Here is a 25,518-nt window from a genome sequence, read left to right as displayed (position 1 = left end):
ATGAGCAGCATTACTCGATGCCAGGGTAACTTTGCTGAGCAAATTCAAATTGTGCTCTTGCGAGAACTCTGGATTTCTGGGGTAGGTCACCACACAAATCTGCAGGATTGACAGGCCAGTTCTGATTAGGCCAAATATTGGTGCTATTTACCTACTAAAATCAGCTAAAATAAACATGGGCCAATCCCCATTTTGCATTTTAGTCAGTTTAGTTAAATAGGTCCGGGCTAAGCCCCAAACCTTCTCAAGTTAGAAACGCCCCTGGTTAAACTACAGTCGTTACTTGTAACATTAATTATTTATGCAAGTTATTGCCAATGATATTACTTCCAACCCAATAATTATCTACAGCTGAACAAACCTGGGAAAGCCTACTATTGTTGCCTTGGCAACACATTCAGACAGCTAGCATACTGGCTAGCATGATTAACACTAAACTAAATAAAGACTTGTCTAGTTTACCTGAAAAGACACACATAAGATTAAGAGTCTACGGCCCCCACGTGTGTTGCTTTGAGCTAGCTAATCATAGTCTCGCTTTGCCAGACCTTCCTCCACAACGCTGCAGAGGTAGCAAAATCTTAGCATTAGCATGCTAACATCCCCACATTGACGGTTTAGCACATATTTAGCATGTTCTACTCCTCGACGCAGCGGGCCCAGGTTTGACTCCGACCTGTGTCCCTTTGCTGCATGTCATAACCCCTCTGTCTCCACTTTCATTTCTTCAGCTGTCTTGTCAAAATAAAGACCTAAAAATGCCCACAACATAATCTTAGAAATAAAATAAAAAATTAAGTCCAGGCTGTAAGAATAAAGGGGACGGAACAGCACGTGGATGATCATGGAGCACTAAATTAAGACTCATCCCACATATATTATTGGTATGAAACTCTGGGATACCATTAATTTATTAATTTACCAAAACACTCAAGATAACTTTGCAGTAAGCTCAGGCTTGTTACCATTCATGATGTTATTACATATTTCAAGGTTTATAGCACGTTTCTGTATTGAGGTTTTTACTTCACACAGATTTGCCCTTGAAATAACAGTAGTAACATTAGAAGGTGTTTAAGACAAGTTCACTTACTCCACATATTCGGTGTGAGACACTGAGATACACCGGGCTTTCAGGGTCGAGAGAGAGAGAGTCTGACAGAGAATTTCTCTCTCTCTCTCTCTCTCTTTCTGCCGTGACGTCAGGCGGATTTAAAGCTCTCCGAGCGTCTCCGGTCGGTCCCCTCTCCTCCTCCTCCTCCTCACATTCATCTTCCTCGCCGGGCTGAACACCGGCCAATGCTTCACACCACCCCTGCCCTGGGTGTCTGTCCCATGCGTGGGAAGCACAACAAAGTCAAGGGCTTTACTTGAGAGGGTCCAAAGGAGCGAGAAAAAAGGGGAGCATTCCCTTCTACTTTGAATTTGTAGACTTTCTCGAACGAGAGGCTCCGATTTCAGCGAAAATTTCGGCTCATACCGTTTTGTCACGGAGGTACGTATTCTATTACTTTTCAGAAATCGTTTTACAAAACGATATTTATGCCAGTTGCAAATGTTTTATTTGATATTCCTTAGTGGACATAAATACTAATGCGTATATTATTAAGCACCACGATCACACTGTAAGTTAATTGAAGTATCATTAGTTTTTAACGGAAAGTGTTGCTGTGGTTTCAGCACCACGGACAGCTCCCCTGCATTTTGCTGCTGCTGCTGCTGCTTCACTATTAAAATCATTTCTGAAGGGTAAATCCACCCTAAAATAGAATTTAAATTATGTCACGCTGGTGGTTTTTGAAGGTAAAGTCAACGTATCACAAGCAGATGTTTGTTCAAGCTAAAAAAACAGAGCTTTTAAAGTTTAATGCAGAGAGAGTTTAAGATATTCCATCTAAAAGCGGTGAATCCAGGGATTTCATATATGTAGGTATGTGAAATATAACTAGAGTTGTTTAAATATTTACTCACTATAGAGCAGGTGGATTTTCCTTGTAATTTTTGCATGACTATTGTTTAAATTCATACTGTAGGCATTGGTAAATGCTGTGCTTTTTTTAATATGAACTTTTGCATTTGGCACTTGTGTATTTCAGTGTGTAAGTAAACTTACAGGGCAGTTTAAGTTTCATTTGTGGTTAATATTTTATTAACAAACAATCTACTTGTTCTCCTGATGCCTTCAGGACAAAAAGACGACAGCGCTGAGACATGAACGAGTCGTTAGTGGTCAACGAGTCCTTTGCGGTCCCTGTGGCTGGAGAAGCTCTCCCATGGATGGGAGCTGATTCTCCAGAGCGCAACAGCAGCCTGGAGTTCTCCACTGCCCCGTTGGATTTCCCCATCAATCCGTGGGACATTATGCTCTGCATGTCAGGCACTGTCATCGCCTGTGAAAACGCCATAGTGGTAGCAATTATCTTCTACACACCGACACTAAGAACTCCTATGTTCGTGCTGATTGGAAGCTTGGCCACAGCTGACCTGCTGGCCGGCATGGGATTAATCCTGAACTTTGTGTTTCAGTATGTGATATCCTCTGAGACTATCAGTCTTATCACTGTAGGATTCCTGGTGGCCTCCTTTACTGCGTCCATCAGCAGCCTTTTGGCCATCACAGTGGACCGTTACTTCTCCCTCTATAACGCCCTGACATACTTCTCAGAGAAGACGCTGCAGTATGTACACCTGATGCTACTGGGTACCTGGGGGGTGTCTCTGTTTTTGGGCTTGCTGCCAGTTATCGGCTGGAACTGCCTGGACGATCCAGCCTCCTGCAGCATCGTGCGTCCTTTGACCCGGAGCAATGTCACACTCCTGGCCACCTCCTTCTTTGTCATCTTCATGCTCATGCTGACCCTCTACTTCAAGATTTGCAAGATTGTTTGCCACCACGCCCACCAGATCGCCCTCCAGCAGCACTTTTTTGCCACGTCACATTACGTCGCAACTAAGAAGGGGGTCTCCACTTTGGCCATCATCTTAGGGACATTTGGTGCCAGCTGGCTGCCCTTTGCCATCTATTGCCTGGTGGGCGAGAAGGAGTATCCATCAGTGTACACCTACGCTACACTGCTACCAGCCACCTACAACTCCATGATCAACCCCATCATCTACGCCTACAGAAACGCAGAGATCCAGCGCTCCATCTACGTGCTTCTCTGTGGCTGCTTTCAGACCAACAAGGCATACCGGTCAAGGTCACCAAGTGAAGTCTAAAATGGTGCTAGGGCTCTTTTTGTGTGTGTTGTGTGTGTGAGTGTTAGTTTGTGAGAAGAGAAAGAGCAAAAAGACAAACCATCCTGTCACCACTGACAATCTGCTTAGAATCGACAGTCAATGCTTTTAACGAACACAAAGTGTGATGCTAGAAACGTGTCTCATGCATCCTGTATCTGCACTTTATTATTTCTTAACACAAGTTAGGATGAGGCTTTGGAAATGCTGTGAACAAGAAAAACTTCTGTGAAAAGACAAAACAATCCTCCAAATGTATTTAAATGAGTAAAAGAATGGAAAATCTTGCACTTTAGTACGTGTTTTTTGAAATGCGAAAGCAGTATTATATAGCCCTCATTGTGTTTAAACGTTTGAAGTTGTGAGTAACGTGTGCCATTTTTCTATTTTGTATAGTATTGCCTTTGATGTACATTTTCTACAAGAATGAATAAAGAAATGAAATTCAGCTATGGCTCCATCACGTGTCTTTACTGTAGCACTTTCATTCAATTCCTCTCATTGCACTTGACTTGTTTTTGCATTTTTACATCTTCTTTACTTTGTCCCAGCCTCCTTCCGCAGAGTGCAGATGGCTCTGTTTGAAGAGACTAATGGCACCTTGAGAAAGAAAGTACCTTGTACCCGGAAAATACCTTTAATTTACAACTAGACAAATTTAAATCCTGTTTGCGCACTCTGCATGTGTGTGAAAGAGAAAGCTATGGAGGGAATGAGACTGACATATGGAGAGATACCATTGGCCTGGTACAGGTTCTTATTGATAACATATTCGTGTGTGTGTGTGTGTGTGTGTGTGTGTGTGTGTGTGTGTGTGTGTGTGTGTGTGTGTGTGTGTGTGTGTGTGTGTGTGTGTGTGTGTGTGTGTGTGTGTGTGTGTGTGTGTGTGTGTGTATTTATGCGCTAAGGAAAAAGGTTGAATAGACTGTTGCCTCATTTTTTTGTCTCATCCACATCTACAATTGTGAAATTGTGATTCAGAAGCAAAGCAGTCGTGGTCACATGTACGGGCGTGTGACAGAGCGAGAAGAGTGATGATAATAAGCGTGTCTGCTCTGGTAGCCTCTGCAGCCACAAACACATCAGTTTATCTGCCAGGCTGTTTAAACAGGTAGTGGGTTGACGGCATCAGAGCACCACACAGGAACTCGTATACTATCGTGGACCAGAAGACCCACAGGCGTGTTTGGATACATACATGGATATCTACTCCTTGTAAAAGTTTTTTCACAGCTTCTATAAAATGACATCAGCACACCACTAAATGTCTACTAAAATGTTTTTATTTCCAGACAAAAATATGACATTAACCATGTTCATTGTTAATACATCAACAATGAACATGGTTAATGTAATGTTTAATGACATGTATTGATAACATTAATATGTCAGGCAATATGTTACATTACACATGTCTATGTAGGAAAAGCACAGGTGTAATTAATAAAATTAATGGTGGCTGAATTTCATTCAGCAGATTCAGTTTCAGGGTCTGTGTAGTGTGTATGCTGGCTCACTGTCACACTGTTATGTCTTTTTCAAAGCAATGTGTGCTTTGAAAAATACATATTTGCTAGTGTTTCATGAAAACAACGCTTTACATTTGTTCAAAAAAGAAAAGAAGTCAGCGCAGACATTATCCCTACAAGGCCACAGTTGAAAGGTTTTTTGTGCATTCTCTTTTCCAATACCTCTCCTACTTCTAGCTTTACACTGCCATATTCCAATCTGTATCAACTTGGTAAATTCTACTTTGAACATGGCCCACATACAGTCACTCTATTATCATTGGATTGAGTGATCAGGACAAACATGTACAGTTCAATGTACTGTAAATGGTGATTCCCGAAACTATATTTAATGACCTTTAGTATGGAAATAAGATAAGACATTACTGATAACCAACAGAGAAATGAACATGTTGCAACAGTAAAAGAAACCGCTTGAGGAGCTCTTGAGCAGTTCAAAAATAATTTGACATGGCAAAATATTCAAATAATTCTTGACATTCATAAACTATTTACATTAGATACATTACAATACTGTGTTGGTCTCTCCGCAAAAATATGTGTGCAGAAGTAAAGAATTTAGTAGTGCAAGTCTGCAGATATGTATACACTGTATACACATACTAATACAGTACATATGTACTAATATAAAATATGTATTGCGATGTGCAGACATACATGTAGCATACATGTAGCATACACCTCAAAGTATATGTACAGTACATATTTTATGTAATACAGCAGTAGTATAGTGAGATGTTGCATTTTTCTATACAATAACTTTGTTACAATTGATATCTTATTATGCCATGGACCTTTAGCTTAGATTTTGGTCACAGGTCTGTGCACTTTATTTGGGCTCTTTTTGGGACGGTTTCACCCTGGATTACTTAAATAAGTCTTGTTTTGTCTCTGTTGGGCAGCCTGATCATGCTCAGGTCTCAACAACACCTTTCACACAGCAGCAGGTTACTGCACTTGCTCCTTGTGTGGACCATCAACTGTAATAATGTCCTGTTGTTTAAGCTGTGAAGCCCTCAGTCAGTTTAAGGCTGATTACAAACTGGGGGAAAGGTGAGAGGTGCTGGACACTAATGGACTGCACACTGAGGCCTGGGCGCTGTGAGAGCAGGAGATGTTTGCTCACCTTGTTTTTTTTTCTCCACTTCAACAGATGTTGGTTTTGATCGCCCACCAAATCAGATAAACCTATTTATACACAGGCCTTCCAAAATGAATTTGTCGCAACATGCTACTGTAAAGCTTAAATGTCTTAAATGGCAAATATTTATTTAACTGTACATTAATTATTTTAAACAAGCCTCCAAGAAATCACATACCCTCCAAGTTGTATGTCAAATACAAGTTCATCTACGTATGAATTATACACCCTCGGAAATAGGACCACACTGCATTTGTATGTTGGTCTTCTGTTTGTACTGTATGTCCACTGTTTAGAGCTACACCAGAACACTACCAGCCCGGTGCAAAGTTAAATCATCTGTATAAACAGGTGGTGCTGGCTAGTATATGGACTTAATTTTATACCTAACCATTGGACTGATTGGAAAAAGTTAAGCGCCCCATTTGGTGTTGATAGCACATTTTCAGAAATGTATATGTCAGCTAAAAAACATGTATTGTGGCAAAACCACAAAAGAAAAGAAATTATTTCAAAAGATATAATACATCTCATTAAACACATTTTGTGTGAAATTAGACTTCAAATGAACACAGTTAAGATTCATACACATTTTATTTACATTGGTAAGGCTTTTTGAATTAACTCATTGATAGATATTTAACTGCACTAGATAAGGCTATATGTTTTAATCTGAGTTTAGTGTTTCAGAACACTTTCATACTTAATCAGCTTTCTTTTTTCCAGAAGCCAAAGGTGGTCCCACACACTGCTCAGCTTCTTTGAGTTCTTTTTTACATGCCTCCATGCTTGTATTTATTTACTTGTATCTACAGTTGGTTCACTAGATCCGGATTTCAATGACAAGATTTACATTTCAGCAGAGTCAGGAACGCACGCCTAATGTCTAACTTCCATCTGTCATCTGTGTCGTCTCTGCAGCAGCAAAGTGCACTATTTATTGTAGCAGAGGTGAGTATTAACAACAGTGGAATTTGCCTTTCCTTTGATATTACATCCATTACACCAAATGGGGGCTGGTAGCAGTGTTTGAATAATGTAAAGCTTGATCAGGGCAGACCTGCGCAGCTCTACAGGCAATTACCAAAGTACACAGTCAAATGATTCCCTCATTAATAACATTAATTACAGCAGCGTTGCAAAAGCTCTCCCTAGAAACATAATTATTGCTCAGTTAGCCATTAGCTCGATGGAAAAGGCTTTGGTGATATTCACCCAAATTGCTGTTTTTTGCTTCCCATCCTGGGTTGTCATTGCATATTTACGTTAAAGTGTTGTCTCAGGGATGTTTGAGATGCAGTCGGACGAAGAAAGGACAGACACAAAAAAATCAATAGTGGCATCAACTTCTCATAGTATTCCCCACGGAGAGAGCAGCGGTGACACGGAAAAAACCTTGAAAACACCTACATGGTGATTATAAGTTTGCCGTGATGAACGCACAACACAAACACAAACACATGCTTCATCTTTTGGAAAAGCAGAGACAAACCCACATCGGCTTATATAAAATCTGCTTTGCCATAAAAACCATCGTCATTTGCCTTCGTCACTCTGCCTATGGCCTGTTCAAACACTGAGAGTGAGTGAGTGAGTGAGTGAGTCACGTTTTAGCACAGGATTGCACTGTATGAATGCTTGTTAGTAGCCTGGAAGCTACCAGGTGCAGTGCATGTGCTGATTGTATTGTGTGGTGTGTGTGTCAGTGTAGTGTGTGTGTGTCAGTGTAGTGTGTGTGTGTAGTGTGTGTGATGGGCCTTAAACCTGACCCAGGAGACATTTACTCCTCTCCCACTGGCTTCTCAGAAAACACACTGTGTGACACATTTCAAGGTACAATGACCTTAATATGTGTTGTGGACAGCAACACACTGTTTCAATGTTTTAGATTTGTACTCACACTAATTATGTTTACTATAAAAGGTAAACAACACACAAAAAGGGCAGAGTGTCTCCTCTTATTGGAGACATGTTTATAGAGGGTACAAAGCAGATCAATTGATTAAACCCCAAGAAACACATTTGCAGAGATGGTTAAACACTTTTCTGTGAATACGTTCATTTTTCCGCTGATTTGTACAGAAAACAGATCCTCTCTTTAATGTTGATTTATTGGTGACATGTTCATGGTACATAGTAACATCTAACATTAAATCCTTAAATGGATTTAAAGCAAGAATTTTCAGTCATATAGTACAGTAGTTCAATGTCCCTACAGTGATAAAACACATCTATAGCAGCTGTAGGGTTCCAAATATCAGGTGCCATCCTGTTCCACTCATTCAACCATTTACACCACATAACAATAATTAAATGGAATGATTGAACGTGAATTTTGAATGTATACTTCAATATAGTACAAATAGTCTTGTTTGATTCACTCTGTCATTCTTTTTTAGTGCTCTGTTGACATACTGCTCTGCTAAGTGAATGGATAAGAGTCAACCAGAGGTGTATCTGTGGAGAAGCTCCGGGTCCTTCTGAATGATCCTGCAAACTACAGGTGACTATTTAAGTGTTCCTCACACTTTAAAAGTGAGAGGTATTGAAAGTCTCCAGCCATACTGTACAACAATTAATTGTGATTTGTCATGTTTCCGAGAAGAGGGATTTGGGATGTTGTTGGAAAAAACTGTGAATTCATCTTGTGAAATATTCCGGAGAAAAATCGCAACAGGAAGTGGCCATTTCAGGATCAAGCACATCCTGGTTTAATTTGGACAATTTAACACGTATTTAGCTTCAATTTCCAGGTCAAAGTGACCAAACATTTTAATAAGTTCATTGCAACAACTCAGGCAAGAAAGTATCATGCTGAATGAAATGTCTTTAATACTTACCTGAGTGAAACGGGTCAGTTTGACCTGGAAGATAATAAGAAGTCAGATGGAACTGCTCAGGTTAAACAAGTCGGTTTTGTAAAAGCTGTGGTGCAGAGCTGAATGTCTGCCGCCAGTTCGCTCCCTGTGGCACTTCTACAGGCTCTCCATTACTCGCACCTTCATGCAGCCTCATTACCTATTATCAGCTTACCTTGTTTGATGCCTTTCTACTTTCCCTCACACTCAATGAACCTTCCCACTTCAGACTGGTTTAACCTTCACAAGATGACACTCATAACAAATTACCTCTCCCCCATGGCCCCTGTCTCTCTTCTTTCCTTCCAGCTCCTTGACTCTGCTCTTTTGACTTGACTCATCTTCTTTTCAAGAGAAACTCCTGTTTACTTATTTAGAGATTAATCACCACTCTGACCACAGCAATGATGACTAATGTAGAAATTAGGTGCGGAGGGGATAGATTCAGCCGTAACCAGCTTGAGGACTCAGTAATATGACTGGCATTATTTTCTGATCATGATGAGTTAATTCCTTACAATAACTTGCTTTTAATACTGGCAATTTCAACAAAATAAGCTGAATATGCTTTTGCAGGTCACTACAGACGACAGCTGGGTTAATTCTACTAGGTAAATTTAACTTGAGCATATAGCTGTACTAGGTCCAAATGATGTAGCAGGAGATGTTTGCTGTATGTGTGAGAGAAGTTATCTACGGCTGTTTCTATTTTCTGTATTATAGTAAGTCAAATATAGTGATTTGTGATACTTTAAGTTGCGTAGTGTAGTGTAGTGAGTGTAGTGCAGTTAACATTTTGTTAATAAAGCTTGTGTACTTTTACGTTAGCAACATTTTGAGTGCAGGGTGTGTACTTCTACAGCAGATCTGGCAACTTCCTTTGATGAACCATACATCAACTGTAAATATTCCATTGGCACAATACACATGTTGCCAGAGCAGACAACTATAGATATTTATATATTTAAATATTAAATGTAATTCAACTATGACCTCACATTTGAAATAAATCCTTAATGATGCTTAGGTGAACTGGCATAAAAGGCAGCAAGGAAGGTTAAAAACCTGAAGACATGACCAAACTTACGCAATGCCAGCTGACCTGAGCGCAGACACTGAACCTCCGCCTGCAGCCGGTGAGTTCCAACACCCTTCTGCTTCCCAACCAAAAGAATTGAAAGTGACATCTGGCATTTCACTGCTCAGACAGATCTATGCTGAAGTTGTTTTTGTAAGTCATGTTCATTCATAACTTGAGGCCACTCAGTGTAACATGCTGTGTCATGAAAAGAGAAACTGCACACAAGGTCAGCATCTGACTGTGTAGGATTACTCAAGCAAAGGGACTGTAACTTTTATTTAGGAAGAGCAATTGTGTAGCAATTGATCAAAAGTAGGACTGCAAATAACTGAAAGTCCAGTTTTTTTTGTTTTTCCACAATAAATCATCAATTTTTTTTATTGTCAAATAAATCTCAGCTAACTTTATTACTTCCATAGTAAATAATTCTGAAGTATTCAAAAGTCATGTCTTAAAATTAACAAAAACACGTAATAGCAGTGTTACTTACCAAAATATTCAGAGTAAATTTGTAACTTTATGCATAACCTTTGAAGGTGCATTTTAAACATGTTTAAATGAGAAATGATACCAACCACAATGTAAAAATGAATATTTGAACAGATTCAGTGGCAATGATCATCTTTTAAATCCGACAGAAGTGTTGCATAATGGAATTGTTTACATTTGATTAATGTGGGGATGCGAGATTGAGCGGGCGTAGGCGTGCTCTGGACTGTGCTGCTGATGATAGAGTGTGTAGGAGGGAGGGCAAACAAACAATTATTTGCTGGGCTGTCCTGTCGCACATTTTACTGATTTCACACCACAAACAGAGATCTCCCCTGTGCGTTGCAAGCAAAAAGTCTGAAATTATTTTAATTAAAAGAAGGATAAGTCTGGTTGTGTTGAAGTTATACTTTTTATTGTCAAGAAAACCCATGAAAACACAAAAAGCCAACAATGAACTGATCCTGCTAAAAATATTGTCTTTGCCAACAAAGTCTAAAATATATAGACGCTATTGCTTATTCCGCTGTGCCATTGAGCTCCATTGTTGATGGAAAACTACTAAAAACACAGCAATGATCCACATTGCTGGGTGACATGTTCCTTTATTATGATGAACATGGGCCCTGCAGTTTTTTTAGTCCCGCTACTGAAAATACTCACTACAAGCAGGCCACTTGGCCACAATCCGTGGTGGAAAACAGTCCCGTCAACAAACGCTTTCTCCTGTTTGAATAACATTTGCTAAAAAAACAAATACAGCACCCAGCTGTTTTAGAGCATTATCATACTTTAATTATTTTTTTTTTTTTTAAATAACTATGATATAATATGAACCAATAGCATGGGGCTGAATAAGCGAGCAGACAGCCTGTGGCAGTTAGACATTATTAGGAGACAAACGGTTGGTTTTCCAGATTTACCTTTAATTATAATATAGGAAACTGACCCCAGAATTGGTAGATAGATCAGTAATAAAAGTGAGTCTCAATGAGAACCATCACCTAAGAATTGGACAGACAGACAGACAGACAAGCAGACAGAGACTGACTGACAGACTGACTATAGCAAAAGATAACAGATACAAGTCATTGATTTACTGAGTTCAAACACTTTTTTTCGGCCTGTAATTGTGTTGCAGTTTGACTAGGGGCATCCAGGTGAAAGAAACAGGGCCATTAAATCCATTCAATCCTGAATTGAAACTTAAATGAAGCTTAAATGATTCTACGTCTTGGGTCGTTAAGAGTTATTAGAAATACAGTGATAACAATCAGTTCTGATGTTTGTTTTGTCTCCACTCAGGATAGAAAGCCTTGAGTCCTTTTTACAGTCTTGTCCTTAGACCGCCACACTATTCACATCATAACTGTGTCACTGGGTGAAGAATGACACCTCATCTGCATTTACGCACTGTCTAACAATAAACTTCCTGATAAGAACACATCTGCTCACACATAGTAATGTGCCATTATAACATATTTTGGCCTCTATCAAAGCTGTGAGTCATGTAATGAATTCTACTTGCAAATAGATAGCATAAATAAATACAACGATTAAGCTTATAATGGATATGTGGGCGCGTTGGCTCAGCTGGTAGAGCATGCATACATTTACATTGGAGGTTTATGCCTCGACCCAGAAGTCAAGAGTTCGAGTCCGACCTGTCACGATTTCCTGCATGTCTACCACCTCTTTCTCCCTTAGCTGTCCTGTCCTGTCCATTAAAGGCAGAAAAGCCCCAAAATAATCTTTAAAAAAGCTTATAGTGAATATCCTGATCCAATGAAATACTAACGCTTCAATAAATATGCTTCCAAAATAAAGTGTTCATTTTATTCATGAAAAACTCCCAGAAAAGATATAAAACAGATGAGTTGTAAGGACCAAACCAAATTCCCGTACCCTCATTTTCATGTCTATTAAAAAATAAGACATTTCCCATCTTTCAGCTTTTAGGAGATGGATTTATGGCCACCATGAGTATGAGTAAAAAAGTCATTCTTCAGGTTCTCCATTTGCTGTAACAACAACACTGTACAACTTACATTTAAACAGAGCGTATCAAAGATTTTCATTCATTTAATGCACATGCAACATGTGTATCATGCATTATCACACATTTATATGTGAGTAAAAAGAAAGAAGACAACTTAATTGGCACCATTGGATGAAGCAGTTCTTCAATATAGTGTATAAAAGCATTATTACTTTGGTTTCGTTGTGGCAAAAGGCAAACTGAATATTTGATTGGTTATTTAGGGGACAAACTGTTTGTGTGGTAATCCTGTCATCATGTTGAATCTCATAATATACAGTGAGGTCTTTGTACAGCAATGAAAAAAAAAAAAACTGACTGCATACAAGCTGAATAGACACATTAATATCATCTCATATTTGCGTTACATTAGTCCAAGAAGCTGTGGTGGGTTTCTGACTGTTCAGGATGAACCCAGTATAATAACCAGAAGAGAGCTACACAATGGTGCCATCTACAGGCAGAACTGAAGTATTTCATCACCACAGCTCTTCAGCCTTTTCATGACAAGGAGTCCTCTTCATTGAAAACAAAGACATAGTAGAAGAGAGCACTGATAACCAGCAGAGCGACTGATAGCAGCATGTTCTTCCGATTCTCTCTTCTTAACATCTCCAGCTCCTTGTCTGGAAATGACAAACAAAACTGATGATAAGGCGATAATGTGTCATTTTTATTAAAATGAAAACCTTTATGAAGAAACAAAGCTGCAATCGCTCTACTGTTATTGCAATAATGGCAGACTAAATGTATAGTAATACATTTTAATGATATTAAGCAGGGGTTCATGGCTCTAATGGAAATTTTTTGTGACTTTTCAGGAGTGACTCAGATCACATAAAAATGTAGTCCTTTCTGGTTTTTATTATGGTACGTTGTTTACGAAAATGCTAAATGGACTGCACTTTTGTAACCCTTTTGATCTTAGTAAAAAGCACAGAACAGTACAAATTTGCCACACATCACTTACCATTGCAACACGCAAAAGGTACAGTTCTGGCAATTAGGACCATAATGTCTAATTGTATGGATTTAGACTTACCTAACTTTAGCACCCTCTGATTGATGATCGTCATTTCATCGTCCAGGTCAAGCCTGTGGAGCAGAGAAGATGGGAGAAGGCTTTACTCTGGACAAGCTGCAAAGTGAGAGTTATTTATCAGTCACTATCTCCATCATCATCCTCATCCTCACCTGGCCTTGTCAGAGAGCTGCTCTTTTCTGGTCCTGAACTCAGCCCTCTCAAGGTTGTCTTGACAACGCGCCCGCCGCTCCTCTAAACGGTCAATCTACAATATTGATAATCACAGACAAGTAAGCTGTAACGCCTGCAAACGATAGCCTAGGTTGACGAAGACGTGACCCACCCTACTGATTCTGATTGGCTAGTAGTCGGTGCCTATGTTGACTGGATTAATTATGTTTATACATGAGAAATGCGATTGGTTAGGGTTACGGTAGAATAACAGGGTAAACCAATCAGAGGCAAAATAAGGCACAGTAGGGCGGGACATGGCTTCGCCGTCCTGGGAAACGCTAATTCATGAGAGTAAATAAATGAAATGTGAAATTTGGATACTGAGGCTCCAGCTAAAGAGCTAGCTATCCCATTAGTTAACTAGCAAAAGGCAGCGTTCCAACATCCTACCTCACTGGCGACACTGGTTTTCTCTCGTCTTTTGTCTTTCATTTTAGCCATATTGTAGCCCTAACGTTGGTTACTTCTGACCATAGACATTACATTAGTCTGTGCTTCTGACAACCTGGCTGAAAATTGTGACTATGCGGAACTGTTTGTTCTTCTTCTTCTTCTTCTTCTGCTGTTTATTGGCTGTTGACAGATTATCGCCACCTACCGGACAGGGAGACAGAACAGCAGTGTAGCAGGAAAATAAATAAAATAAAATAGAATAAAACAACCAAACAAAACCGAACAAAAGAAAAAGTGGGACATACTTAAACTAAATTCTCTCCAGCAACCCTGTGTCCTTCAAATATTCAATAATATTAGCAGGCATTCCCCATGCTGTATCCCCAAGTAAATTCTCTATTGTAAAGTTTAGTCCAACTTTTCTTAATTCACTAAGACGTGTGAATAATGTAGTCTCGGAGGACCAAACAGTCTTTGGTTTGGACAGCATCAGCCAAATTGAATTGCCACTTAATGGAGGGAAACATTCTAAGTTAGAAATTAAAAAAAGATAATATAAGCTAACATTGTATACAATGTTAGCTTATATTATCTTTAAAAAAAACAAACATATTGCCATGGGAATAGCCTGCCGGACAACAGGTGCTCTGTTATTCTCCTCCCCTCTGAGGAGCACAGGAGCACGGTTAACCGGTGTTAATCGGATTACATGACTTTAGAGGACAGGACTTGATCAATTGAGAAGGGAAGGGACAACACTATTCATTCCCTTCTCTAACTAGCTTCTTTTAGAAAAAAAAATGCCTCTCTTTATAAACCGGGACCAAATATTTGCTCACCAGGTACACCTGTTGGAGCACAAGCTGAGAGTGAGTCACTGTTTAGTGAAGGCCAAATGCAAGATCAATTTATCCGAGATAGTTCAGAGACTTGCAGTCCATCCGTTCATGTTTTTCAAATAACTTTACGCATAAAACAGACTGTAATATTCTCACTGTGTTTCCAGAGTAAAGAGGAGCGAATACTGGAACTGGAGACAGAGAATGCTATTCTTCATTTAAGACTTGCCGAGGTAAGACTAGTCTTCTGTATTCATTACTTACAGGCTTAAAGCTATAGGCCTACAGTATGGGAATCAAGGGAATATTTCTATGTTCCTTGTTGCGAATCCCTGACCCCTCTGTTATTTTCTTGATGGGGAGGATCATAGCAGTAGCCTACCTTGACACCTTGAGTTGCTCAAGAATGCTTTTGAGTTTTTCCTAATTTATTTTTGTGCCACTTAACAGGTGTTTTCACTTTTTTTTTGGTTTAATTATGTGTATAAGGCCTACTTTATGTTTGATGGTAATTATCACTATGCAGCATTCAGGGTCAAGTAAACATGCTGTGCTTTAAATTTAATTGACATTCAGTTTATGTGTCATATTTCATTGTACAGGATGTCTCTGTTATGATATGATAATATGGACACAAACAAGTACTAGTTGAATTTCCTTTCAGCTGCTCATTTAAACACAGACTAATTGTAATCAGGAAACTATTACCCAAACTAGTATGTCTAATTGGGCTATATTTATATTTAACTGTAGACATTTTGACCTGTGGTAGAAGAAAGAGCACAGGTGTAATTAATAACATGAATCCTAGAAATGGGGCTCTTAAAGTAAAGCAAAAAAAAAATGAAGTGAGCAGCTATAAATTCACATGCTGTGCAGCATTCAAAGTTGAAAAGTCTAAATCAGTCCTTTCCTTTAGCTGTATATTCACTTCCTTCGTATAGAACAAGTAAGTAGTCCCTGATAGTTCAAACCAGGATGCTACCAAATTACTCATCACTTAGCCACAAATCTGTTACTGTACTGGTTTTTGTGATAAGGGATAACATGTAGCATGCTGGATAGCACATAAGAGCAAACCAACCATCTATTAGGGAAATGTGTTGCTTTTAATGTTCATACTACGCCTCACAAAAAACGTATGTACTGTGTTAAAATAAAGTTAAATTAAATTAAGCATCAAATGCTACAAGTGGGAGATAAGTTGATTTCAGCTGCTAGTCAAACTGTAGCTTGGCATAAAGTAAGAATGAAGTGTGTTGTCATGTCCTTTTCAGTGTCTGGGGAAACTCCGTCGGGACCATGAAGAAGAGACCAAGGCCCGGAACCATCATCAGCATCAGAGGAATGCACAGAAGTTAACCCGGGTAGCCCTCGCCAAACTGCTTTCTGAGGTCCAGGTACAAATCCACTGAAATTAATGTGTGTACACACGGTGGGTTATAAGTCTTTACTTCTTTCTAGGTAGTATGGGAACAGTAGCAGGTAGTATGGGAACTCAGAAAGACACACACACACACACACACACACACACACACACACACACACACACACACACAGCTCTTCACAGTTCTTTTGTTCTCTGTGTGTTTGTAACAGGCTGTGAAGCAGGACTTGAGTGAACTTTTTGCTGTGTATTTGAGCTTTTCCACGGAGCTGGAGGAGCAGAGTAAGCAGCTGCTGGAAAAAGTCCAGCAAGTCACCGGTTCTCTAAATGGTCACCGTGGAGACGAGGTTCAGAGTAAGTATGTGACCAAATTAACATTGATTCAGCTTCTTTGACATCCCTTTAGGTTAGGATTCTAAAGAAATCTTGAGGCAGCGGTTTATGTGTACTGGGTCATCAATCTGCACCAGTGTATCAGGCGGCTATATGAAGAGCAGCATCGTAAGGAACTAACACACTGCCCTGAACAGTGACCTGGGGTATTTTACAATTTAAAGGAGCCAATGTTTTTTTTTTATAGAACACTGTAGAATTGCGTACCTTAGAATTTTTAGTTTGAACCACACTTGACTGCTGGACTAGACTGCACAGTTGAATTCAAGGAGATGTTGCTGGGGATGGGGTAGCAGATAAAACACATGCCTGTGATGTGGGAGGTCTGGGTTTGATTCCCACTGTGATACATCAACCAATGTGTCCCTGAGCAAGACACTTAACCCCTAGATGCTCCAGAGGCGTGTAACCTCTGATGTAAAGCAGTTGTAGGTCGCTTTGGATAAAAGTGCCAGCTAATAGTGCCAGCTAAATGTTATGTAATGAGAGTGGAAGGACTTTCAGGACTGATGCACACATTTTAGGTATGTAAAATGTAACTTTTCATAGTAGCAGTTTGTAAAAGTTTACATAGTGCTTTTGTCCCGTGGGCTAAACAATGTACAGCATCATCTCGGCTTTTATGAGCTACTCAGTCTTCTGCAGCTATACTGCAACCACAGAGGTTTCAAACTGTCAGAAGTTATTTTAAAGATGTGATTTAAAGGAAGATTCCTTTTTTTATCCCTCCCTCCTGGTCCCACCTCTCACTTCCAATAACTTGTTCTGCTCACTCATTTACCCTCTCTGTGTCAGTCTTCATTCTAAAGTGGGTTACAGGTAATGTGCTGGCTGTATCTTGAATAGGCCGTTAATCCTATCACACTGTCGCACCCCCCCCCCCCCCCCCCCCCCCCCCTCTCTCTCCCCCCGCCCTTCGAGGTTGTCCAAGGTTGACTATGTTTTTCTAATGCAGTCCCATTGCATTCCAAGTTTACTGAAGTCACCTACTCACCATGGCTCGGATGATTGGGGAAAACTGATCTTCCTGGACACATTAATGCTCCCAACAAAATGGCTTTTCTTGACTATTTCTTGTTGATGTTAGTTAATGGAGAATGGTAATCTTAGCCTACGTACTTCCACTTCATATCGTATCAACCCCTCTGGAGAATTTTCTTTATTTCATTTACTTTGCATTTTATTTGCTACTTTGCTCATAGTTCCATATTCACTCCATATCCATATTATACTCCATATTTCACACATGAGCTTTGGAATATTTCATGATTTATTGAGCTGTGCTGGTTGTGCGTTGTTGGTTAACCTTCTGTTTAGTTAATTATTTTGCTAGGAACATGTCATAAAAAACAACAAAACAACACTTAAATAAATTACAGCTTAACACTCCCACTTAATGAAGGCTTTAAAGTGCAGACAAAATGTACAACAAAATACGATATTTGAAGTGTTTTGTGGCTGTTACTGAATAATTTATAATTAAAATAGCACAGATGCTCTTTATATGTACATATATGAACAAACAAGACTATTCTTGAATGTCCCAGCCGGTCCGGAGTGAATGGAGGTGTTTGGTGTCAGGTGGACCTACATGTCTGCTCCAGGATTAAAGACTTGGCCTGAATAAAGATTTACATCAGAGAACAGATGCCTCTGTATTTGGAGTTGATATTTACACAGACAGCCATTTATTCACCTTTACTGCTGTTTTGCCTTCAGATAGTTTGAGATACAACGTATACTGTATTGCACCAAATTCACCATCAAATCTATCTATCTAGGCCTTTCAATGTTGATCCTGTTTTTTTATTGTCTTAAAATAAACACAACAATGGTCTAACATTTAACCACAATCCATGATAGAAAATCCTTCACTATTAATTTAGATTTTGAATGGACTATTTTCCTCTGAATTACTTTCGACTCTCCCTGTCCAGCCTTGAAAGCTGGCGTTGCAGCTCTTGAACGCTCCCTGGAGGAGGAGAGGGAGCGATGCAGGGCGGAGAGGCAGCGGAGGAAAGAACTCCATAATGCACTAGTGGTGAGGACAGATGTTCTGTGTCAAAAGCTAATGGGTAATACAGTAGATTCTTATTGTGACCTTCATTGTCACTCTATGTTTTGCCACAGGAATTGAGAGGCAACATCAGAGTTCACTGCAGGGTGCGACCAGTTCTACCCTTTGACCACGTCCAGTGCTTCCCAGCTGGATCAAGGTGGGTCAACACACGGTTCATCATAACAACATGAAATACTGTATCTTAATCGAGAAGTCTGTGCTTGACAAGCTAAAACTAAAACAAATCTATAATTTTTTTCTACCAGGCCTGCGTCATCAGAAGAAGTGGTCTCTGCGGTCAGCGATGTGAGTTTCACTGTTAGAATGTGTTTTATTGCTCCCAGCTGCTTCACCTTTCTCAGTTCTGTGTGTCATGCCTCGTTTGTTGATTTCAGGACACGGTGATGGTGAATTGCGTGAAAGCTGGGATTCCAGTGCAAAACAAGATGTTTGAGTTTGAGAGGTGATGTCAAACACTATCATGAGGTGATGTGCGTTATTCCATTTCAATTTCAGTTTATTATCGATGAGTCTCTGTGTCTTCCAGAGTGCATGGACCAGAGGATTCCCAGGATGCAGTGTTTGAGGAAGTCAAGCCGCTCCTCACATCTCTGCTGGATGGGTGAGTGTCTAAGCATACCAGAAAAAGGACTATATCAAATCACAAGGCATCTATTCATTAGCAGTTCATTAACACTACCTTGCGTGAGTAAAGGACATACAACGAAACACATGGCAAACACCATACTAATACTAATACTAATGACTGCAAGACTTCAGCATGACTTGATTATCATCTGGCTCCCTGCCCTGCAGCTATAATGTGTGTATAATGGCGTACGGGCAGACGGGCAGTGGGAAGACTCACACCATGATGGGATCCCAGCTGCTGGAGGAGCACTCAGGGTTGCAGCAGGAGACACAGCAGGGCATTATCCCCAAGGCTGCTGCTGAGCTGTTTTGGTGAGAAAGAAAAACATTTTTTTTATTCATCTATTTTTGTGATATGTGTGTGTAATGACTAAGCTCTGTAGGAGGTGAGTGTGTTTTTATGCTGTGTTGAAACCACAGTAGATCGGGTCTATTGTACTGTGTTTCTGTTCCTGTGTGTGTGACCCAGGCTGATCTCTGAGAAGCCTGCAGGGAGCTACACGGTGGAGGTATCAGTGATGGAGGTGTACAACAATGAGGTGTTTGACCTTCTGGCCAGAGATGAGCGGGGAAACGCTGGCGACCAGCGTCGGGACGTCATGACCACCTCCTCTGGTGCCAGCCAGGTCACCTCTCTCACGTACGAGTGAGTAGAGCTGGAGCTGAGGCGACTGTGTGCACAAGATGGTTTTTTTGTACTTTGTTATGACGGGTCCAGAATAGGAGATTTTGCAGCTCAACTGTCGTTTCATGAAATAGTTGTGTCCAGCTCCACCTGAATGCTGATGTTGCTCCTTAAGCATTGCATGTGCATATAGGCTGTTTGAGAAGTTATTTACAATAGAAAGTAAATAATATGTTAGATGTTTGTTTTACCGCTTGCTGCAGATATCCTCAATCCCCAGGTGGACACAATTTTTTTATTTCATCCATAAACTTGGCATGTTTCTTTGTGCCACTTGAGCCAACTAAGACTATTATTCTTCATGTTTTAGCTAACTTATTAGCAAAAAAAATTGCTTATCGACACAGCCAGCAGACATGGAGCAACATTAGTTTTTATTTGGAATCGTGATTCAGGCCACCTGATGAGGGGATACGTCTGGCTCTTTAGCTGTTAACACAGGTAGTGTAGGTTTTTAGAGCTTTTACACTGAAAGCAGCTGCTGGGGCTGTAATTGACTTTATGAAAGTAAACCAAACAGTACAGTTGTGAGCAGGACCACCAAAATAATAAGTTACAGCTCTACACAGAGCTTAAAGTGTGCAATATTGGGTGATCGTTTGCTGCAGGTTTCTCACAATGAGTTATACCTTTTAACGTAAATGTAGTTTTTTGATCCATTGTTGATATATAACATATATAGGATTATGATGCCAGGTAATTGTGTATGTGTCGTATGCATATGTTTTACAGGCCTGTGCGTAACGCCTCTGAGGTGATGCAGATCATCAGCAGCGTTTTAAATCTCAGGGCTCACTGTCCCACCCGCGTCCACACCGACTCCTCACGCTCTCACCTCATTGTCACCCTCACCATTTCTTCCAAGAGCCCCAATGCACTGGCCCTGGGTGAGACGCATTCATACGCACACTAACGTGTCAACATTAACATAAACGTTCGTGCATGGTGACTTTATGACTCTTTCATTCAGCCCGCAGGCTACAGAGTGCCAAGAAGGACATGCAGCGCTCCACTCAGAAGGAGTGGTGGAGTCCACGCTGTCGCCGTGCCAACCCCGCTAACCGCCACTCATCTGATGATCATCTCTCTGCAAGCACAACCACCTCTCCCTGCCGCTCCCCTTCCCATTCTCCATGTCCGTCCCCCAGGACCAGCATCTCTCAGGCTCTGTTCAGGACCAAGCTGCAGCTGGTGGACCTGGCAGGGAGCGAGTGTGTCGGTGAGGGGGGTGTCATGGGAACATTGGTCCCTGAATATTTTAGGGTGCACCCGGCAGAATTCTAACTGGGAAATATACCTAGCTTAACATGCAAAATTGCAGGGCTTTAGGTTAATGCCTAATTAAGATGCTGTATATAAACTGCTGCTCAAAGTGAAATTCAAATGTCAAGTGGGTACATGTTTCAGCACTGATGAGTTCATTTCTCAAGAGAAAAACTCACTGCCTACAGCACGAGGGGGCTTACATTTTAAGTAAGCTCACCGCAGTTTTCACCTGCTAAAATGCAGCTGGTTTCTGTTTCCTTTTAAGTGTCTGAACCATGAAATGACAAATTATTAATTTACAGTTCACAGTATACACAAAGCTAACGATGCAGGTCTTTGTAATGACCTTTTCCCCCTGTTTGTTTACATAGGAAAAAGTTTACTGAACCCAGTACAACAGACGCCTGTTCACCAAGTAGATCGAGCAGCTTCAGGACATATGCAGTAACTATTTGGTTTGTATGTATGTGTGTACCAGGGATGTCTGGAGTTTCGGGAGCAGCTCTGTGGGAGGTGTCCTGTATAAACCGCAGCCTCTCTGCTCTATCTGATGTCCTGGGAGCTCTGGCTGAGCAGAGACCACACGTCCCCTACAGGAACAGCAAACTCACTCATCTGCTACAGGATGCCATAGGTGGGGTGGGGACGGTGCAGTGCACATGACATGTTCCTTTGGTGTGGGAGATCTGGGTTCAATTCCCACTGGGACCCTATCTATCTTTGTATGACTCATGTCTCCCGTCTGCTTCCCCTCGAAGTCTTTTCCCGGGGAAAATTCATCTGTCTTCATCTAACTGAAAGATTTCACACACCAGTGTAACTGAAACATACCCAAACATGGAATCACTTAAAACACTCAGTGGAGATTTGTCCATGCCCAAGAATGAAAAGAAAAGAAAAGTCCAATGCATGTAATTCAATCTTACATTTTCATTGTTACTTAACACCTCAGGCCTAAATATCCTCTTGTTCTTCTCCATCTTCTCCACCAGGCGGCGATGCCAAGCTGCTGGTGATGCTGTGTGTCTCTCCTACGCAGCGCTTCTTCACCGAGTCTCTGCAGTCTCTGGGCTTTGGTACGCGGGCCCGTCAGGTCCAAAAGGAGCTTCCGAGAAGGAAGAATACCACCCTCAAAGTTAAGTGACCAGACAGAGAAACAGGTTTTAACCCTTGCAGGTGCTGTGGCAACATAGATCCTGTCCTGCCTACAGAACAGATTTGAGTGTCTATACATGCACATTTATTTTTGTTTGATAGAGTATGTGGACCCTTCTTAATCTCAGTAGTTACTTCAACTAGGAGATTGGTTTTGCCCGATTGTTTCATGTATTTTTGTTTTTGAATATATCTTGATAGCATAACATGTTTTATAGGGCTGTCTGAAGCCGCAAATGCCTCTATGATGCTTGAATGTAGAACGCGTTAATAGGTGAGGGATCATGTAGAGGGAGCTGGTGGAGGGCCTTGACACGAAGCGGAAGTGTCTTGAATCAGATCTACATTATCTTTTTCTTATCACATGGCTTATTACATGACTACTCTTACAGAGTTTAACAGCTGATAACTGCGTCCCGGTCGGGGCGTTTAACTTTACACCCGATGAGCCCCGCTCTCCGGCGGAAGCCAGCTCGTGTAATGTGTTAATAACCATGGCAATTACCAAGGGTGCTATAGTAGTTTTGAATTAACTCAATTAAGTATACCATCAATGTATTTTTGACTTGTTGTAGATCATGTCAATAGTTAACTGTCCTGTATATGCAACGGTTTTCTGACTGAAGTATTCTTCTGTAAATACATTTCAGTACATGCATGTCATGCCTTTTCTTTTTTGGTGTTTTTGGTCCAGTTATGTTTATACAGTATTTATACAAGTTTATATATTCTGTATCTGTAACCATCACCGTTTTTTGGTTACACCACCTTTGGTTACAAGTCACCTTGATAGAATAGACTCAGGAGACAATTGTGTAAAAATTACCTTAAAATGCACTGCTGATATGCAGGTATATCTTTCTAAATCAGTCTGTTGCAGAAAAAATCCTACTAGAAAATGTACTGCCATTAGGTAATTAAAAACGGTGTTTGAATACATTGTGTAGTCCCTTTGAACATGAAAAAGTTATATAAAGTTTAATGCTCACAACAGGCTTTCTATACAAACTACTTTCACAGTGGGGGGTTGTTCCAATAAGATGCCTGCCGCTGTGTAGATTACAGCAAAGAAGAGCACATACAATCACTTAAGCATTAGGGCTAGAGTGTATTATTTTTATCTTTTGTTTCACAGTAAATTATTTGGAGCAGCAGTGAGGTGGAATATTTTGCAAGAGCACACTTAAACTCAGGAGCTGCAAAACTGATTGTCCAATGTGGCAAAACTCACGAGGGTGATAATAAAATACACCCGCTGATGATTATTTGCCAAAGCTATTTCACGTCTGTTGACTGCAGTTTAATGTTGGAAGAAAACAAATCAAGCAATTTCCTCCAAGGTGAAACAGTTGGACATCTTCCAAGCATGATCCGAATAACACGCTGTATCTGGCAATTAAATCTCCTGCTCGTCACTGCGACACGCACACACACACGCACACACACACGCACACACACACACAAACACACACACAGTTATAATAAGTCTTCTCCTACCAGTATGCCACAAACTGTGAGAGCTCTGCATAATGTATTGAAGTTATAACCCACGCATCCTAAAGCTGACATGTTTTTGAGACGAAGATGTCATGTGATCACCTGACATGAAAGCTCAAATGCCCAAAGTGTCTTTGAAACTTATGGCTTATAGGATAAAGAGTGACAGGACAAACAAAATAAATAAAAAGACTACAGCGAGAGTGACAAGATAATAAACATGCAAACTCCAGGAGCATCCTCTGTTTAGAGAGACGACTGGGTGGAAAGATAGAGAAGAGGAGGGGAGGTGAGAACAGGAGGAGAGTGAGGAGAAGGGGAAAAGAAAGAAATAAGTGTGAGTGAGAATGAGATGAGAGAAAAACAGGAATAGAAGGAGGTGAAAGTCTGTGAACTTTTAATTTCATTTACATCTGACGAACAGAATCTAAGATCATTTCTGGAAGACTCTTTTCCTCCACAGGTCCAGATGTGGATCATTTAGAAAAAAAAACACAGATAACGCCAGGGCCCTGTTCCTTCATATACGGATAAGTTAGATCGCTTTTGATTGATTGTCAATGATTTGAAATTTTTCAGCTCTTCAGACCTGGCTTAAAACACATCCGGACCTCCTATCTTAAAAAATATAGAGAAATCACAGCTGAAACCCGATTACTGAATAACCAGTACAATCTATTAATAGAACTTTCAAAATAAAGGGTGAAATAACTCTAAATGATAAAGTACCTTAAAGGTTTCCGAGCCAGAAAACAAGGCATTTAACTATGACATTATGATGGTGATTTTTACATTTATTAATCTGCATAACTACTACTCACATGACTAAACGACTCCAGGCTTACCTGCTTATTCAGTAAATTATCTTCTTGATTCTCATCAGCTAACATAGTGTTAAGTGCAGTTAGAGGTTTCATTTGTGGGTGTTAGATCAAGTTATCTTGAACAAAAGTGAGCTATAATAATAAAAGCAACCCCATCAGCTGTCATAGGGTTGTACCAGTGATTGACAGGCATGTTACCGTGGCTACAGACAGACAGACATGTTTTGCTGTTGCTGCACTGTAGTTACTTCTTGCTGATGAACTTCGGGATGCTGCAGTAGCTTGTGTTTACACCACATATCCCAATCAAAACGTCATCATTAATTACTGTTTCTGGTTGCATCAATCTAATAATAATTAGAAATATTACGTTGAATAAACTTCATTTTGCCCGTAGTATCCCAGCTAAATTTGGCTCTTTTTAAAATTTTAATTAACAGATTTTTATGGATTCTTTTTATAAATTCTAAATATTTAACCATTTATTGTGAAACAATGACTAATAATTCACATGTTTTCATGTAATATAATTATGTCAAGATGCTTCTGCTGGTGCCCATAATAAAAGGAGTAATTCATGTCTAAAATTGACTGTTTGTCTTGGTCATGATCTATCTGTACATAAGCCTGTACTCTTGCTTGACAACTTTTTGCTCAGTTATCCACATCAGAAGAAGAGGTCTCAGCTGTGGAGATGAGACAAGCTCAACAACAACAACAACAACAACAACCATAACA

At 40.2% G+C, this 25,518-nt stretch overlaps 3 protein-coding genes across 5 annotated transcripts; 2 read left to right on the top strand and 1 right to left on the bottom strand.

The window, feature by feature from the left end:
* Nucleotides 1-1,183: 1,183 nt before the first annotated feature.
* Nucleotides 1,184-3,266, top strand: LOC117961782 (G-protein coupled receptor 6). The gene is made up of 2 exons (XM_034900711.1): nt 1,184-1,495; nt 2,187-3,266. The coding sequence occupies exon 2, from the start codon at nt 2,212-2,214 to the stop codon at nt 3,217-3,219; it is 1,008 nt and encodes a 335-aa protein (XP_034756602.1). The 5' UTR covers nt 1,184-1,495; nt 2,187-2,211; the 3' UTR covers nt 3,220-3,266.
* Nucleotides 3,267-5,878: 2,612 nt separating this feature from the next.
* Nucleotides 5,879-14,208, bottom strand: ccdc167 (coiled-coil domain containing 167). Of its 3 annotated transcripts, none has more exons than XR_004660416.1 (6): nt 14,022-14,208; nt 13,568-13,662; nt 13,416-13,468; nt 12,713-12,999; nt 8,611-8,613; nt 5,879-5,892 (listed from the first exon to the last, which is right to left on the bottom strand). XR_004660416.1 is itself a non-coding variant. In XM_034900219.1 (5 exons), exons 2-5 carry the CDS (start codon nt 14,070-14,072, stop codon nt 12,875-12,877), a joined length of 324 nt encoding a protein of 107 aa, XP_034756110.1. In that variant the 5' UTR covers nt 14,073-14,090; nt 14,126-14,159; the 3' UTR covers nt 12,150-12,874. The 3 variants fall into 3 exon arrangements, 1 of the variants encoding a protein (XP_034756110.1); XR_004660415.1 differs by lacking the exon at nt 8,611-8,613 and adding an exon at nt 11,765-11,767 and having other exon boundaries at nt 5,881-5,892; XM_034900219.1 differs by lacking the exons at nt 5,879-5,892; nt 8,611-8,613 and having other exon boundaries at nt 12,150-12,999; nt 14,022-14,090; nt 14,126-14,159.
* A 479-nt stretch (nt 14,209-14,687) lies between these two features.
* kif25 (kinesin family member 25) lies at nt 14,688-22,892 on the top strand. Its single transcript, XM_034900205.1, has 15 exons — nt 14,688-14,893; nt 15,031-15,096; nt 16,141-16,263; nt 16,463-16,604; nt 18,581-18,684; nt 18,774-18,859; nt 18,969-19,008; nt 19,098-19,165; nt 19,250-19,324; nt 19,519-19,665; nt 19,823-19,999; nt 20,771-20,925; nt 21,009-21,257; nt 21,783-21,938; nt 22,297-22,892. Exons 1-15 carry the CDS (start codon nt 14,825-14,827, stop codon nt 22,446-22,448), a joined length of 1,809 nt encoding a protein of 602 aa, XP_034756096.1. The 5' UTR covers nt 14,688-14,824; the 3' UTR covers nt 22,449-22,892.
* Nucleotides 22,893-25,518: the final 2,626 nt, after the last annotated feature.

The sequence above is a fragment of the Etheostoma cragini genome, chromosome 18 (genome assembly GCF_013103735.1).
Source record: "Etheostoma cragini isolate CJK2018 chromosome 18, CSU_Ecrag_1.0, whole genome shotgun sequence".
Lineage (NCBI taxonomy): Eukaryota > Metazoa > Chordata > Actinopteri > Perciformes > Percidae > Etheostoma > Etheostoma cragini.
Note: the sequence above shows the minus strand (reverse complement) of the source record. Positions and strands in the feature narration are given on the sequence as shown.

Excerpts from the sequence above, each read along its gene's own strand:
- LOC117961782 (XM_034900711.1), top strand. The coding sequence starts at position 2,212 with ATGAACGAGTCGTTAGTGGTCAACGAGTCCTTTGCGGTCCCTGTGGCT.
- ccdc167 (XM_034900219.1), bottom strand. The coding sequence starts at position 14,072 with ATGGCTAAAATGAAAGACAAAAGACGAGAGAAAACCAGTGTCGCCAGT. Across the intron at positions 13,663-14,021 it reads AAACCAGTGTCGCCAGTGAG|ATTGACCGTTTAGAGGAGCG; the intron begins GTAGGATGTTGG and ends TCAATATTGTAG. Across the intron at positions 13,469-13,567 it reads CAGCTCTCTGACAAGGCCAG|GCTTGACCTGGACGATGAAA; the intron begins GTGAGGATGAGG and ends TCTGCTCCACAG.
- kif25 (XM_034900205.1), top strand. The coding sequence starts at position 14,825 with ATGCCTCTCTTTATAAACCGGGACCAAATATTTGCTCACCAGGTACAC. Across the intron at positions 18,685-18,773 it reads AACTCCATAATGCACTAGTG|GAATTGAGAGGCAACATCAG; the intron begins GTGAGGACAGAT and ends GTTTTGCCACAG. Across the intron at positions 20,000-20,770 it reads GTCACCTCTCTCACGTACGA|GCCTGTGCGTAACGCCTCTG; the intron begins GTGAGTAGAGCT and ends TATGTTTTACAG.